Source organism: Conger conger, chromosome 17 (assembly GCF_963514075.1).
Source record: "Conger conger chromosome 17, fConCon1.1, whole genome shotgun sequence".
Taxonomy (NCBI): domain Eukaryota; kingdom Metazoa; phylum Chordata; class Actinopteri; order Anguilliformes; family Congridae; genus Conger; species Conger conger.
The window spans coordinates 8,873,798-8,889,036 of record NC_083776.1 but is presented as its reverse complement, the minus strand read 5'-3'; the positions used below and the strand labels follow the sequence as shown (position 1 = coordinate 8,889,036).

Sequence of the window (15,239 nt, the reverse complement as noted above, 5' to 3'; positions counted from 1 at the left end):
TGCTGAGCATGCTGGTTTCAGTTACAAAGCCTTGAAATAGATTCGATTAATTGCGCTGTTAATTGAATAGCGGGTTTGACGTCATTGGAAAGAAGAAGTATGCGGTGAGGTGTCGGCAAGCAAAGGGGCTATGGGTAACATGAGACTCTGGGTAACACGAGACTCTGGGTAAAATGAGAGTGTGGATACACTGAGTCTGAGTAAAGTGAGTCATGGCCAATATGAAAGTGTGGGTAAAATGAGAGTGTGGATAAAGTGAATCTGAGTGAAGTGAGTCATGGCTAATATGAAAGTGTGGGTAAAATGAGAGTGTGGATAAAGTGAATCTGACTAAAGTGAGTCATGGCTAATATGAGTATCTGTAGTATGAGACTGGGAGTAATATGACAGTCTGGATAAAATGAGAGTCTGGGTAATGCAGAATGAGTTTGTGAGTGCGCAATAGGAACGTGTTGGTACTGTGAGCAGGGGTAATATGAGAGTGTGGGGAATATGAGAGTGTGGGGAATATGGGAGTGTGGGGAATGTGGATAAAATGGATAAAAATGAGTGTCTGGATAGTATGAGTGTGTGGTCCCAGTGAGTGTGTAATATAAGGTTCAGTGTAATATGAGCATTTGTAATCTGAGGGCGTCTGTCATATGAGTGTGTGGGCGTAGTGAGTGTGTAATAAGAGGGTCTGTGTAATATGAGTGTGTAATATGAGGGTCTGTGTACAGTGAGTGTGTAATATGAGAGTAATATGAGGGTCTGTGTAATATGAGTGTGTAGTATGAGAGTAATATGAGGGTCTGTGTAATATGAGTGTGTAATATGAGAGTAATATGAGGGTCTGTGTAATATGAGTGTGTAATATGAGAGTTTGTGTACAGTGAGTGTGTAATATGAGAGTAATATGAGGGTCTGTGTAATATGAGTGTGTAATATGAGAGTAATATGAGGGTCTGTGTAATATGAGAGTCTGTGTACAGTTAGTGTGTAATATGAGAGTAATATGAGGGTCTGTGTAATATGAGTGTGTAATATGAGAGTAATATGAGGGTCTGTGTAATATGAGTGTGTAATATGAGAGTTTGTGTACAGCGAGTGTGTAATATGAGAGTAATATGAGAGTCTGTGTAATATGAGTGTGTAATATGAGAGTAATATGAGGGTCTGTGTAATATGAGTGTGTAATATGAGAGTTTGTGTACAGCGAATGTGTAATATGAGAGTCTGTGTAATATGAGTGTGTAATATGAGAGTTTGTGTACAGTGAGTGTGTAGTATGAGAGTAATATGAGTGTGAAAGATGACAGTCTGGGTACAGTTAGGGCAGGTCTGGTGTGTGCAGGTCTGAATGTTGTGTGTACATGTCTGAATGATGTGTGTGCAGGTCTGAATGATGTGTGTGCAGGTCTGGTGTGTGCAGGTCTGGTGTGTGCAGGTCTGAATGATGTGTGTGCAGGTCTGAATGATGTGTGTGCAGGTCTGGTGTGTGCAGGTCTGAATGATGTGTGTGCAGGTCTGAATGTTGTGTGTGCAGGTCTGAATGTTGTGTGTGCAGGTCTGAATGATGTGTGTGCAGGTCTGAATGATGTGTGTGCAGGTCTGAATGATGTGTGTGCAGGTCTGAATGTTGTGTGTGCAGGTCTGAATGATGTGTGTGCAGGTCTGAATGTTGTGTGTGCAGGTCTGAATGTTGTGTGTGCAGGTCTGAATGTTGTGTGTGCAGGTCTGAATGTTGTGTGTGCAGGTCTGAATGATGTGTGTGCAGGTCTGAATGTTGTGTGTGCAGGTCTGAATGATGTGTGTGCAGGTCTGAATGTTCTGTGTGCAGGTCTGAATGTTCTGTGTGCAGGTCTGAATGTTGTGTGTGCAGGTCTGAATGTTACTTCTTGGGCATCATGGCTGTTAATTACGTCCTCCATCAGGTGTAAACCGGTTGAGTAAAAAATGGAAAACTGTTTTCTTGCATCTAGAAACTTCTCAATTTGTATTTGAAGCAGATATGAATGACATAATATTAATATCCATTATCATTATGCCCTCAGTAGACCTATTTGGATACTGAATTTCTTTTTTCTTTTTTTTCCAAAGTGCACATTTACAGCAATTCATTATGGCTCAGTCCTTAGACCATAAAAGTTCAAATTCAATTGTGTCAGCAATAAACCAGCATTCCACTTCTCAAACATTTCTCATGTCAAAGGTTTGTTCTTGAGTGAAAATCACACTTTTAACATTAGATTTTCTATTATTTAAAGAACATTCATTTCATTTCTTAATCAGATAAAGGCTCAGATTGAATCAACCAGACTGTTCATAATTAGTTAAAAACCTGCAAACAATTTTGTTCCATTTACAAAAGCACAACTGTAAAGACAAACCCTGAAGAGGGAATTAAATTCAGTTTTTCTTTGCGTTTGCTAACAGGTCAAGTACATTTATCGATTTAATCTGAGCCTGTGTATGAAATTTAATTCGATAGACTGTCAGTGTTTTGCTTTGACAAGCCTTTCGTCTATTTAATCTTGGACGTATCAACTTGCCCATTTTGTTCGCAAAAATTGATCGGTGCTTTCCCTGCCCAGGAGAACAAACAAACTCACTGCATTGGACATGCCCGGAAAATGAATTATGGCATAACCTACATTATCATTCAGAACCGGTGCTCTGCTTTTTATACAAAATTATGCAGGCGGGGTGTTGAGGTCGACTCTGAAGGTTTCTTGGACCTATTTTTGGAGTTTTAAATCCTGCAATCAGGGCTAGTGTTTATGCACCCCTGGCCATATAAACAGATCACCAGGCATTTACTCCATCAGAAAAATCAGACTGGCTTGCAATCAGATGTGTAGCCATCCATAGCCAATGAACACACCCTGTGAGCAAGATTCTGATCCCACAATGCTTGTTTTGGACATGCCCCGTGATTCACTTCCTTGGTTTAGATGCCTATCAGTGGAATACCCCACACCGAGTGGAACAGACTGGGAGACGTGAGACACTGTCACCTTAAAGCCCCCCGGTGGGTGAGCTAGTGCCTGCAATCTGAGCTGAGGCAGCCACCGTACTCTCAACTTCACCTGTACCCCACACTTTAATTTCTCTATAAATGCACACACACACACACACACACACACACACACACACACAGTATATTCATTAAGTCTGTGAAACATGTCCAGTAAAGAGCGGTTAAGAGTAAAATATGTTTCTATTCACAGTAATTGGGGTAAAGGACAGAGAATGGGGGAAAAATGCTTAATTTCTCTGTTGTTTGGTTTTTCCTCCTCTCTCACAGTTAACCTGTTGGATTCAAAAGCAAGCCAAGGGGAGCTGGGATGGATTTCCTACCCGTCACATGGGGTGAGTGTGTCTCATATTAATAAAGTGTGTCAGGATGTCTCAGTGTGTGCCCGGTCACCTCAAACCAGCGGCATTTGTCCATAACTTTGTCTTAAAAAGAAGTTTTGGTCATGGCGTGACTCATCTAAAATGCAAGGCCTGCGTTTGACTGCGGTACAAAATGAAGGACAAAGCCAGGCACAAAGCAGAGACGATGAATAACGCGACTGTTCTCCCTGAGATCAAACTGCGGCGTGCGAGCGAGAAAGGGGGAAAGCACGGCGGAAAACACATAACCTGTCATCAGGCGCGGTAACACTCACTGGCGCGGCCTTTGTTTTGTTCGACCGTTGGGATCCCAAGCAGCGCTCTCCCCTAATGGCCACATCAAATTGACCGACGATGAAAGCATTGGCCCCATGGGCAGCCCCGACCGGACTATTTGAAAAACTTTATTAAGTGTTTAATAAAGAACCGCTGGCAGTCCTTTATGGTAATCCAGTAATTTGTTCCATATACCTGCCAAACCTAGTTTCCCATTGTAGTGTTTATGGCTACGGTTGGCACCATAAAAAACAGAGGTTTCCTGAAAGCAGTGTTTCCTGGTCCTGCTCTTAGGGCACGATATGAGTGCTTGCTTTAGTTCCAGGGGAGCCCTCAATCAATTTAATTGGGCTGTTAATTGAACACTGAACCTGTGTTTGATTTCTTTTGGCAGGTGTGAAATGAATATTATATATTGTGTGACGGAGTGCTAGCTCATTTCCAGTCACTTTGTTAATTTTCAAATTAATTGATTTCCTTAGTTAAGCTGTTCACTTTTCTTGGCCGTTGAAACATACAATGCATTCAATTATTAACTCTGCTTAATGGATTCACCTGGATTGACCTTGTTTAAGGGGCATATGATATACAGGTAATTTTGCATCTTTATAGCAAACCTGCCTTTAGCAAGACTTTTCTGTCTTAAAGCAAGATGATAAATAACCCAAAACCAATTAATCTGAAGCAGTTGGATATCGTGGGGACAGGAACACAATGACTGTGGAAACACTGAATAAGTACCAAAAGTACCATGTTAATTTTAATACTTGCTGTCAGCACAGATTTTAATTTGAAAATAAGCAACAGGAAGGACACACATTGGTGTTTGATGGTGTATTATAACAGACCGCAAAGAAAATACCTTTTTGAAAATAACTGCGTCTGGGTCAATGAAAGGAAATGGTCATTGATTTGAAAATGAAATAATTTGTCATAATAATGTGTGTGTGTGTGTGTGCACGTTGTGTACATGCGTGAGTGTGTGAGCGCATATGAGTGTGTGCACGCATGTTTGTGTGTACGTGTGTGTGTTCGTGCGTGCGTGACTATCGGTGTCCTCCTTCGGATGGGCGCTGGAGATCAAGCCCTCAAGGTGAATTATGTGTAATTACTCACGACGCAGCCTAGTTTAGAGTGATAAGCATTTCGCCCCGAAAGCTCTGCCCTCAGAAATGATTTCACATAACGCGCGGGACCGGCGCTGACGTTGACGGATGGCCCGGGCCTCCCTCTGCCTGTGTAAGCACAAATCGCCCCGGTTAAAGCGAATTAAGCGCTGAGCCGGCCGGACGCGGCTCTCCGTACGCCAGCCCGGGACGGAGCGCGGCGGTAAACACGACCCGACGCACGCGGACCGCACTTTAAACTCAGCCCTGTTTATCACAGCCTCTCCAAAACTTCATCAGCGTTCCGCCTGGGATTCATTATCCACCTTCAGCCTTCAGACTGCTCCCCGTTTTTTCTCAGGCCACGGTTACCCACCGAGACCGCGGACCCCCGGCCGCGTGCTGAACGAGCGTCGAACGGACGCCTTAAAGATATTTTTTAGGCCTTTTTCAGCTTTATTGGACAGTATATAGTATAGAGAGACAGGAAGAATGGGAGCGAGAGAGAGGGGAAGACATGCGACAAATGTCGGACGGTCCGATTCGAACCGCCGACGTCGCGTTTCGCAATGAGCATGCGGTCAGTGCTCTACAGGCTGCACCACCGAGACACCCAGAACGAACGCCTTAAGAGGTCCGAAGGGAGCCGCGTTATGAATTGATGAGAAATCAATTAGGATCACGCATGCCGACGCTAACTGCTAGCTACTGCGGTTTCTCCACACCTTGTAGGTTGATCACAAGTGGATCTGCCTTGACTTAACTGAAGAGTTTTGTGTGCATTCCACGGCCCGGAGAGCGTATCTTGAGGGCGTTACTGGACGCTGATGTACAAAATGTCCGTACGTGGTGAACTGTGGTGATCGCGCCGCTAGAATATCATTGGCAACGGCGCGGCGGAACTGTCTACCTACCTCAGCTCCAACCCCAATTTATCTGTAATTAGATACAAATTTGTGTGAAATCTGGAGGAAATTAATTGTGGAGCATTCCGCGTATACAAAAAACAATATAAAAACAACCGCTTTCCAAGATTGGTATCGAATGTGAAATATTATCATGTGAAAGGCCCCGGACATTCCAGAATCTGGAAGGCTATAATATTTCTTTAATACAAGAAACAACAGCTTTGGTAATAAGGCACAGCCTTCAGAAATCACCACAGTTGCACTGCAGTCGGGGGCAATCGGAAAAAAAAGAAAAGAACTAATAGACCAATTTTCTTCATTCATAAAGAATCGGCATGTCAACATAATTTTCGAAAACATAAATTAACAGCTTCTGGCTGTTATGAATGTTTTTTTTTTTTTTTCGTTTTTTTTTTTTTTTTCTTGTGTATACAAGTAGAAGGGTGCCCAGCTGGAGAAAGTGAAAAGAAACCCCCATAAACGGGGATTAGCACTCTGCCAGGCCGAAGAGAGGTAAATGGGCAGGGTATGGAGTGTCATGGCCGCCCCGGCTCTGAAAGAGCTGTGATGAAAAGCCATTGAGTGATGCGGCGCAGTTGCTCGCGGTGACTCAATGCAGGAAATCTAAGCTGCCGAAGCACTTGTCAAATCTAAGGTTTCGAGCAGCAGGGTGGGAATGTTGCTCCGCGCAGGAACATTTGCCTTTAGGGTAAACAAACCCCATCTGTGTTCATTTTGTCTCACGTTTCCCTCCACACCCCCCCCCCCCCACCGCCCCACAACCCCCCCCCCCCCCCACCCCTCTCTCTGTGCGATTCATGTCTTAATAGAATTGTGTTCATTGATCGACAACAAAAAAAACGATCACTTTTGAAGTTCATATTTCCAATATTTGACTGGTCTCCTTAACTGGGCTCTTGACTGGTCTCTCTCAGCTTAAGATACATTTATTTCTCTAGTCGTAATTTAGATTTTTTTTAGGCAAATATATTTTTGAGGAATGCAGTTTGTGAACTTGCAAACTCTATATGGGCATGTTTGTGTGCTGTACTGTACATGCTTGCCCCGTGTGCTTTGATTCTTTACCTGTGCCTGCTTCTGTGTTACCTGTGAATGCTTCTGTGTTACCTTTGCCTTCTGACAAGCTCTGTGTGCCTGTTTTGACTGAATGTGCTTTTAATGTTGTATGACGGCTGCTTGTCTGGTCCTTGACAAGACAAGCAATATCAATACACTATCAATAACATATTTGGCCCAGGAACAGCAGATAGAAATGAGCCATTTGACTAAATCTGACATATTTACATTACGGAATAGTGATGTTGATCAATGTGTTTTGTCACTGTCAAATAAATGAAACACACTCAACATGAATGGGAAAGCATTATCCTATAGGCTGATCAAGACAGGACTGGCATTTTGATTGGCTAAAACAACTGTTGACAGCCGATTCGCGGTTACCGTGCATTAAGCGTGTCCCAGTGTCCTGCTCCCAGCTGTGCTCCACCTACAATAGGAGCCCACAGCCCACAGGAGCAGCTTCCCCAGCGGAACATAAGTGTGCGGGGCCGCATGTCCGAGTGCCCTCTGCCCTGCCCCTCTCCCTTCAAACAATAAGCTCTCGCCCTGACCCCTCCACGACCTCTGACCACCGCTGAGAGTCTCACAGGTGTGACCTCACCCCTGTAAAGTCCTGTTAGTGTCCTCGCATGTAGCAATTAGCGGCGCAACAACCCCGCCTCCCCCTCCCCAGCCCGATTGACTGGGCAGTCAGTGGGGCGGTTACATCTGTCCCAGATCGCCTCTTTGGACGCGTGCGTGACGGGAACGTCTTTGTTAATCATTCTCCCGAACGCTCGCTCCGGGACCCGAAACGGCGCGGTGATGGAGGACTGGCACCGGGTCCGGCTTCGCCTCTCACCGTGGGCGCGCGCGGCTGAGAGGAATGCGGGAGGAAACCCACCGAATTGAACATTCATGTGTCCTGGAGTGAGTTGTGTAGCCAATACCACCAAAAGTCCACAGTAAACAGCAGTCGTTTTCTGAGGCTAATGCAATTCTGCTGTAACCTGAGCAAGTGGAGGATTATAATTTTATTACACAGCTCTGAAACACAAGCTCCTCTCATGATAGTTAGCCTGTGCCAGAGAATCTATTAGTTGAAAGTATTTTGCCTTTCACAGGAAGAGGTGGGCCAGGACCCTGCCAAATGTACCAACTGTTAATTTTCATATTTCAGCCGTGCTGATAATTTTTCCACCTCAGGGTAGTCGCCATGACGCCCTCCCTGGCCCACGAACGTCTCTGCTACTGCCATATCATAGTTCCCTCAGACCTGATCCAGGTGCTATGTTACTCAGCCTTTTTCCCTGAGGCACTGGAGCAGGGACCGAGCCACCTTCCCGTGCCAACCCCGCTAACCTGGGCAGGGCTGGGGCTTTGGTGTAAATCACTATGACACACTGCCATGAAGCAGACTTTGCGTTTTAACATATGGTGTCATGCAGAAACCATGTAATTTGTGTGTGGTGCTGGTGGCATGGAAAATCATTTACCTCATAACACCTCATGTTATACTGTGCTGAATTGCATTTTATGGTGTGTGATTGTTTATGCTGCATATTCCTGGACGGGGGTACCTTGAAAATGATATTTATATCTCAATTCGACTCACCTGAGTATAACAACATAAATAAACTGTCATTTAATTCTACATTTTTGTGGTTGAAAACTTGAAATATTGCTGTGGTGAAAATTCAAGGTTTCTGCTTGACACTGGGCAGGACATTTTTCTGTAGATGCACAAACACGCCTAACCATAACTTTAGAAGAAGGAAGGCGATATTTAATCAATGTTGCATGTTCCTTTGTTTTAATTTGGTTAAAATTCCTTCCGCTGCCAGTCAATCGCTTGTCCTCTTCGTGCAGTCAGCGCTGCATGCTCGTTCAAGACAACAAACAAAGCGTTCCCACAAAAACCAAACACACAACGGTCACCTCATAAACCGGCATTCTTTCTCCTTTGTTGAAACCCACAACAAAAACCTTGTGACGTTACGCAAGCGCTGCATGCAACATGTTAACACATCTGGCGACGCCCTGCCAAACTTTGCCTTGGCAGCCTGGGTTTCTGGGCCTGTACCCAGCCAGACCAAGGTAATATCTCACCCCCCGGAGGAATCTCTCCCTGCCTCTCCTGGCCGATGTGACCCGCCCGCCAAACGCCGCTGTCCTCTCCTGAACTCGCTAAACATGCTTCACAAACACATTTATGCCTTTTTTCTGGAAAAAAAAATGATACGCTCTGAGGCCACTTGACACGAGAGGCGATGTGATGAATTGGATGTGAACTGGCCACGGTGCGTACGTGCGTGACGGGCGGCCGCCGGAAGGTTCGGGCGGGTATCACCATAATGATGTCACGTACAGAATGGCGCTAGTGGCTCGATGCTATTCTCAAACGTATGGCCCACACGTCCTACATCTCCCTTCATTTGTTTTGGCAGCGTGGCTCAACACACAGCCATTCTCAGCAATCTGATAATGTGAGGCAGGCACCTGGGCTGCATTTGGGACATCAATAACCGCCCTGGAATCCGGCGTCTTGAATTACTGCAGCGTCGTGGAGCTCGCTTTAGAACAGTCAATCAATAAAAGTCAAGCGCTGGGAATCCATGCAAGTGAACACTGCAATACAGTGTCAGCGCAAGTCCTCAAACTGTAGAACTATTTTAAATTTGGTTCTAACGGAGTGTCCGTATGAATGTTTTAGCATTTAAATATTTACTGTTGGCTCTGTTACAGTTGTAACATAAACGGCTATCGTAAAAGTATTTAGTGCTTCCCCTGTGAGTGTTCAGTTAATGTTAGACATTTTGTGATGAATTGTGTGTCTCCTCACTGTGCCTTGTCTTGAGATAAAAAGAAACGCTGATGCTGGGAGGAAGCCTGTGTTTTTATATGTGAAGCAGAAAAATGAATTATAACGCCATAAACAGGGTGTACAGTTCAAATAGTCTCACAAGTTACCGTTCGATGAAAAAAAAAAAAATTGGCTTCAGGAGATTGGAAAAATGATGGAACGGGTTACCTAAGAAATCAAGATTTGTACGCTAACATAGCTCTTCTCTATTGGCAATGTTCTAACAAGCAGCCAAAAACATTAGATAGGAACTCACGACATAAATCCAATACTTTGGATTTACCACTTCCGTGTTGACACGGTGAAAGTATCAGCTTGTACCTTTCAAAACGGTACTGTTATCAGAAACTGTACTGCTACTGTCGATTATCAGAAACTGTGGAAAGGGTTGTTGCGATTAGTACTGCAATCTTGGAAAGGAAGTTTGTTGTTGGTCACAGCTGATTTTTAAATGGGCATTTGTATAGGCGTTACTTTTACACTTGGGCAAAGAGGAAGCAGGAACAGGGCAATTCTTCAGTCTGTGCTTCAACTGAACCCATTTGTTTAATTTGATAGCAAACCGCTCTCAACCCAAAGCTACTCTGTGCATCATGCAGTCAGAGGGTCTGCCTCATACAGTCTGAGGGTAATGCAGTCAGAGAATCAGCTCATACAGGCGAGGGTAATTTAGAATTGAGTAAATGGTCATTACTGTTAAAGACGTCTATTGACTTTTCTGACACCAAATTCACATACGTTAAAAGTCTTTGAAAATGACCATTTCCATTAAGAAAACTATTGTTGGTTAACCCACCGTAAAACTGTCTCCATCTTGATTTTTTGTGAGTATTGTTGTCAATCAGGATCAGTTTAGCAGACAGTGATCTGTGATCAGCGGTGTACGGGAGTGTGACAATGTCCTTCTCTCTTGCCCCCAGTGGGAAGAGATAAGCGGAGTGGATGAGCACTACACTCCCATCCGCACCTTCCAGGTGTGCAACGTCATGGAGTACAGCCAGAACAACTGGCTGCGGACCAACTGGATCCCACGAAACTCAGCCCAGAAGATCTACGTGGAGCTCAAGTTCACCCTGAGGGACTGCAACAGCATCCCGTTGGTCCTGGGAACCTGCAAGGAGACCTTCAACCTCTACTACATGGAGACGGAGGAGGACCAGGGGGCCAAGTTCCGGGAGCACCAGTTCGCCAAGATCGACACCATCGCCGCCGACGAGAGCTTCACGCAGATGGACCTGGGCGACCGCATCCTCAAGCTCAACACGGAGGTGCGGGAGGTGGGGCCCGTCACGCAGAAAGGCTTCTACCTGGCCTTCCAGGACTTGGGGGCCTGCGTCGCCCTGGTGTCGGTGAGGGTGTACTTTAAGAAGTGCCCGTTCACGGTGAGGAACTTGGCCATGTTTCCCGACACGGTGCCTACAGACTCCCAGTCCCTAGTGGAGGTGCAGGGCTCCTGTGTCAACAACTCCAAGGAGGAGGACGCGCCCAAAATGTACTGCAGCACTGAGGGGGAGTGGCTCGTGCCCATCGGGAAATGCCTCTGTGACATCGGCTTCGAGGAACGAGGGGTCTCCTGCCAAGGTAAGGCTCACACATTGTTTCTCTCCTCGTCCCTCCCCCTTCCTCTTTCTTTCAAGCCGATACTGCCTGTTTTTGTGCTCACAATCTCAATGCTACATCTTCCCTTAGAGACCGAAAGGTCTACAAGTACGCCTGCACATTACCAAAGGTTCCCAGACAAGTTACGTTGACACCAGGCTTTTTGAAATCACTCACACCTGAACATATTTATATCAATAAATAAATAAATATGGTCTGCCTCCTGTCAGATCAGCAATATTAAATCAAGCTTGAATTAACCTGTAAACAAATTTACACCCATTCTGCTTGCTGCGACAGGCAGGATAAAATGCATTCGGCTTTAAGTTTTGAAGTGTGGGGTGTTCACTGCATGCACGTGTTCTGGGAAATGTGCAGGTACGGTATAACACAAGGAACCCCTTTGACAAGTGACTTGTGTGCCTGCTGGGTCCGCCTGTGGAAGAAGCGACCAGCTCCTAAGCAATGTCTGGAGAGGAGACACCACAGAAGTGATGGCACTCCTGGTTTTCCTTTCCTTGAGATTTCATTGAATGGCACCCTTAAAATCAAATGATCGATCGACAGTTCCAAAGGTCTGTAGCGATGTCTGCAGTGCGTCGATGTTATCTAGAGTATTATTTTAGAAGTACAAAAACGCTATCCCGCGGCGGCACCGATGGTGCAGTGGGTAGCACTGCTGCCTCACAACAAGGAGGTCCTGGGTTTCAATCCCCGTCGGCCGGGGCCTCTCTGTGCGGAGTTTGCATGTTCTCCCCGTGTCTGTGTGGGTTTCCTCCGGGTACTCTGGTTTCCTCCCACAGTCCAAAGACATGCAGGTTAGGCTGATTGTAGAGTCTAAATTGCCCATAGGTATGAGTGTGTGAGTGAATGGTGCATGTGCCCTGTGATGGACTGGTCGTCCAGGGTGTATTCCTGCATTTCGCCCAATGTATGCTGGGATAGGCTCCAGCCCCCCTGCGACCCTGTTCAGGATAAGCGGGTTCAGAAAATGGATGGATGGATGGATGGATGGAAAAACGCTATCCCAGTGACCTGTGATTACCGAGAGAGGATACCACTCTACTTCAGGAAGGACATATAGACCGAAGGCCAGGAGAGAAAGCCCTTTTTAATCGCTGAGTGGGGATGTGGTGGAGGGACACAAACACACCTCTCTGCTGACGGCGGGGGAACCTGAGCCTTCTGGTCACCCACAGGGTGTGTGTACCGCATGGTTCTGCAGTGGGACATGCTGGACTGGTTACTGTAGGGCTCTGTAACACTGTACTGCAGCACCTCATTAGGGTCCTGGCTGAATCATTCAGAGTCTGGCATGCAGGGCTGGGGGATGTGACCAGAGATGGGAGAGAGAGAGAGAGAGTCTGTGTGCGCTAGCGTGTGTGTGTGTGTGTGTGTGTGTGTGTGTGTGTGTGTGTGTGTGTGTGTGTGTGTGTGCGTGTGTGTGTGTGTCTGAGCATGTGTGTGTCCATGAGTGTGTACGAGTGTGTCTGTGCTTGTGTGTGTGTGTGTGTGTGTGTGTGTCCTTCAGAAGGGTTATGCAGCTGAATGGTTGGGTGCATTTAAAGCCCATAAAAAGGTGTTTTGGAAGGGTGTCAAACATGAGTTTCTATTTTATCCATGCTTGATGTTCTTATGACCTTAACTTTGATGAAACAAAGTACTTAATAAAGTTACTTTTCTGTTGCTATATTAAGTGTTTGTGAGGTACCAAAATTACTTAATAAAAATGTAAGAAAATTGCATTCAAGGTAAATGACAAAAGCAGTTACATGTCAGTGCAGTTACTTTGACTAGAGGCCTTAGTAGTGGTCGTTTTTTCCTGTGTAAAATTTTCACATAAAAAAGTATTACTTCAAAATACACCTAATATAAATTAGACAATGCTATTTCACTTCAATATGCTTGAGCACAACAATAAATAAATATGAGGAAGAACATGGGCTGTATCCTCACTTCTTTCTTTTCTTTCTCTTTTCTAAAAACATGAACAGCGCCTGACCTGTTTCTCAGCTATATCCGTTTGACCGAATTGAATCTTTCAAGATTTCCCATCAAGATTGGAGAATTTACCCCGTCAAGAAAAATATACAGTACAATACCTTCCCATAGTGTTGTATATATTTCACACTTCAAAATGGGAAACCGGGTACTATAATGGTTTTCTCAAGGCACGATAAATGAAATTGTAAAAAGAAATAAAACACGGAAAGCTGAAGAGCTGCAGCAGGGGCAGTATGAGGCATGGTGTGACCTCTCCTTTGCACCTCCTGGTTTTCAGCAATGTTCTCTTAATGCTACCAGGTGACCAGGCCGAGCACATAAGAGAGTGTAGGTTCCTTCCTCAGCTGCCTGTCATTAGCTGACTATGGCAGACTACGCAGTGGTGGGACACAGAGGCAGGGGTGCTTTAAGCCAATTAGTGTTTCCTGGGATACCGCTGCTTTAGCTCCTCCTAGTGGTGTGCGAGGTCCCCGCTGCCAGTTGTCATCCGCGAGACACAGTGCCCGTCGACTGGGGCTCGCTCTGCCAGTGTGCCAGGTCGGTGTGTGGAGCGTAAACCCCGGGCTCCACAGAGAGAGGGCATCGGAGGACACCTCCTCTGCTAGGGCTCCGTGTGTGGGTACGGGTGGCCCTGCTGCCAATCCAGACGCCAACCACAACTCGAAATTCAAAATGAGCAGATAAAAGGGCAGAACTGGGCAAAGGAAAAAACGAGCTTATTATTCAGTTACGGTTACTTGCCTGGCTCTTAAATAATTTCCGCAATTTCATATTATGTCAGGGAAAAACAAACTGTGAGAAAGTGCTTGTGCTTTGACGTGACATGCCAAGTGGACAGCTCTCGAAAAGTGTGATTTATCAATATGACCAGATCCCTGTCACCCAGCACTAGAAAGATAATGGCATAATAAACAATGGTAGAAAGACAGTGCAGGTTTAGGGGTCTGGTTAAATGTATATAGGACTCCAGGAGAAATCTATATGTAGGGACAGTGGGAGCAGGGAAATTGGCTGGACTGGACCGTATGCGGTCCAGAGCTGGTGTAGCTCTGTGCTATGATAATAAATGGACTGGCAGCTGGCCTGCTGAGAAACCAGGCTCTGTCTGTGTTATTATTTGAGTTGAGCCAGGTCCCAGGAGAAATCACCACCGCTCATAAAGTGTTCTGCTTCATTCCACTCTCTTCCCCGTAAGTCAAAATATGTTCAGAGGTGGAATTTCTGGGTGTAGCGTGTGCGTGTGTGCTATTGTTTGTGAGTGCGTGTTTGTCTGAACGTGTGTGGGTACTTTGCGTGTGCCTCCATCTGTGCACATCACACGCGTGCTTGTGAAGTGAATGTGTGCAGCAGGGTTGGGGCCAATCGTGAACTGAACCGAGGATGCAAGCTTAATTCTAATTTAGAAGTTGGAAGTTGGAGCGTTTTAAACTTGACTGGTGCATGGGTGGAGAAAGACACAACATCTTTGAAACAGCACAGCATCCCTCTGCACCAAAGAACAGAACCAAGCTCTTTGCGTTTATCGATTCGCCTGCCCTGACCACAATCACACAGTTATGGTGCCAGCATCAGAGCTGGTACTAAGCCATCTAGAAGCGGTTCCCTTACTTGGCCCAACTCACAATCCAATACCTAGCCAATACCTTGCCCCATATGTAGCCTCACTTGTTGCCTTAGTTAACTGAATGCATTTTCAGTGTCGCTGGCAAGATATGGCTGAGGACATCTCAGTTATCTGAAATCTGAAGATGGAATGATGATTCAATGCATCAAAAAACTGTAAAATACATGAAATGAATACATCAATACAAAATAACTCATTGTGTTTCAAGGTTCGAAGCGTCATGTATACACATATAGTAGAACTGGACAAACATGTTTATTTTGATAATTTGCTTTAATTGTAAATTGAAGTTACATACATCAAATAACAGCTGAAAATGTCTGTTACAATTTGTCAGTTGAATTGACCCTGGTGTACAGTTATAGGCTTCAATGGGGTAGCATGATATTGACCATTAAAGAAGAATATAATTATTTATAATA

General features: G+C 45.3%; 1 protein-coding gene across 4 annotated transcripts in view; it reads left to right on the top strand.

The window, feature by feature from the left end:
- Window positions 1–15,239, top strand: part of epha3 (eph receptor A3) — a 218,160-nt gene that overhangs the window by 124,192 nt on the left and 78,729 nt on the right. For all 4 annotated transcript variants that reach the window (XM_061225675.1, XM_061225674.1, XM_061225673.1 and 1 more), the window contains exons 2-3: window positions 3,287–3,351; window positions 10,511–11,171. In XM_061225675.1, coding sequence (XP_061081659.1) covers window positions 3,287–3,351; window positions 10,511–11,171 — 726 coding nt within the window. The remainder of the gene's footprint in view (window positions 1–3,286; window positions 3,352–10,510; window positions 11,172–15,239) is intronic.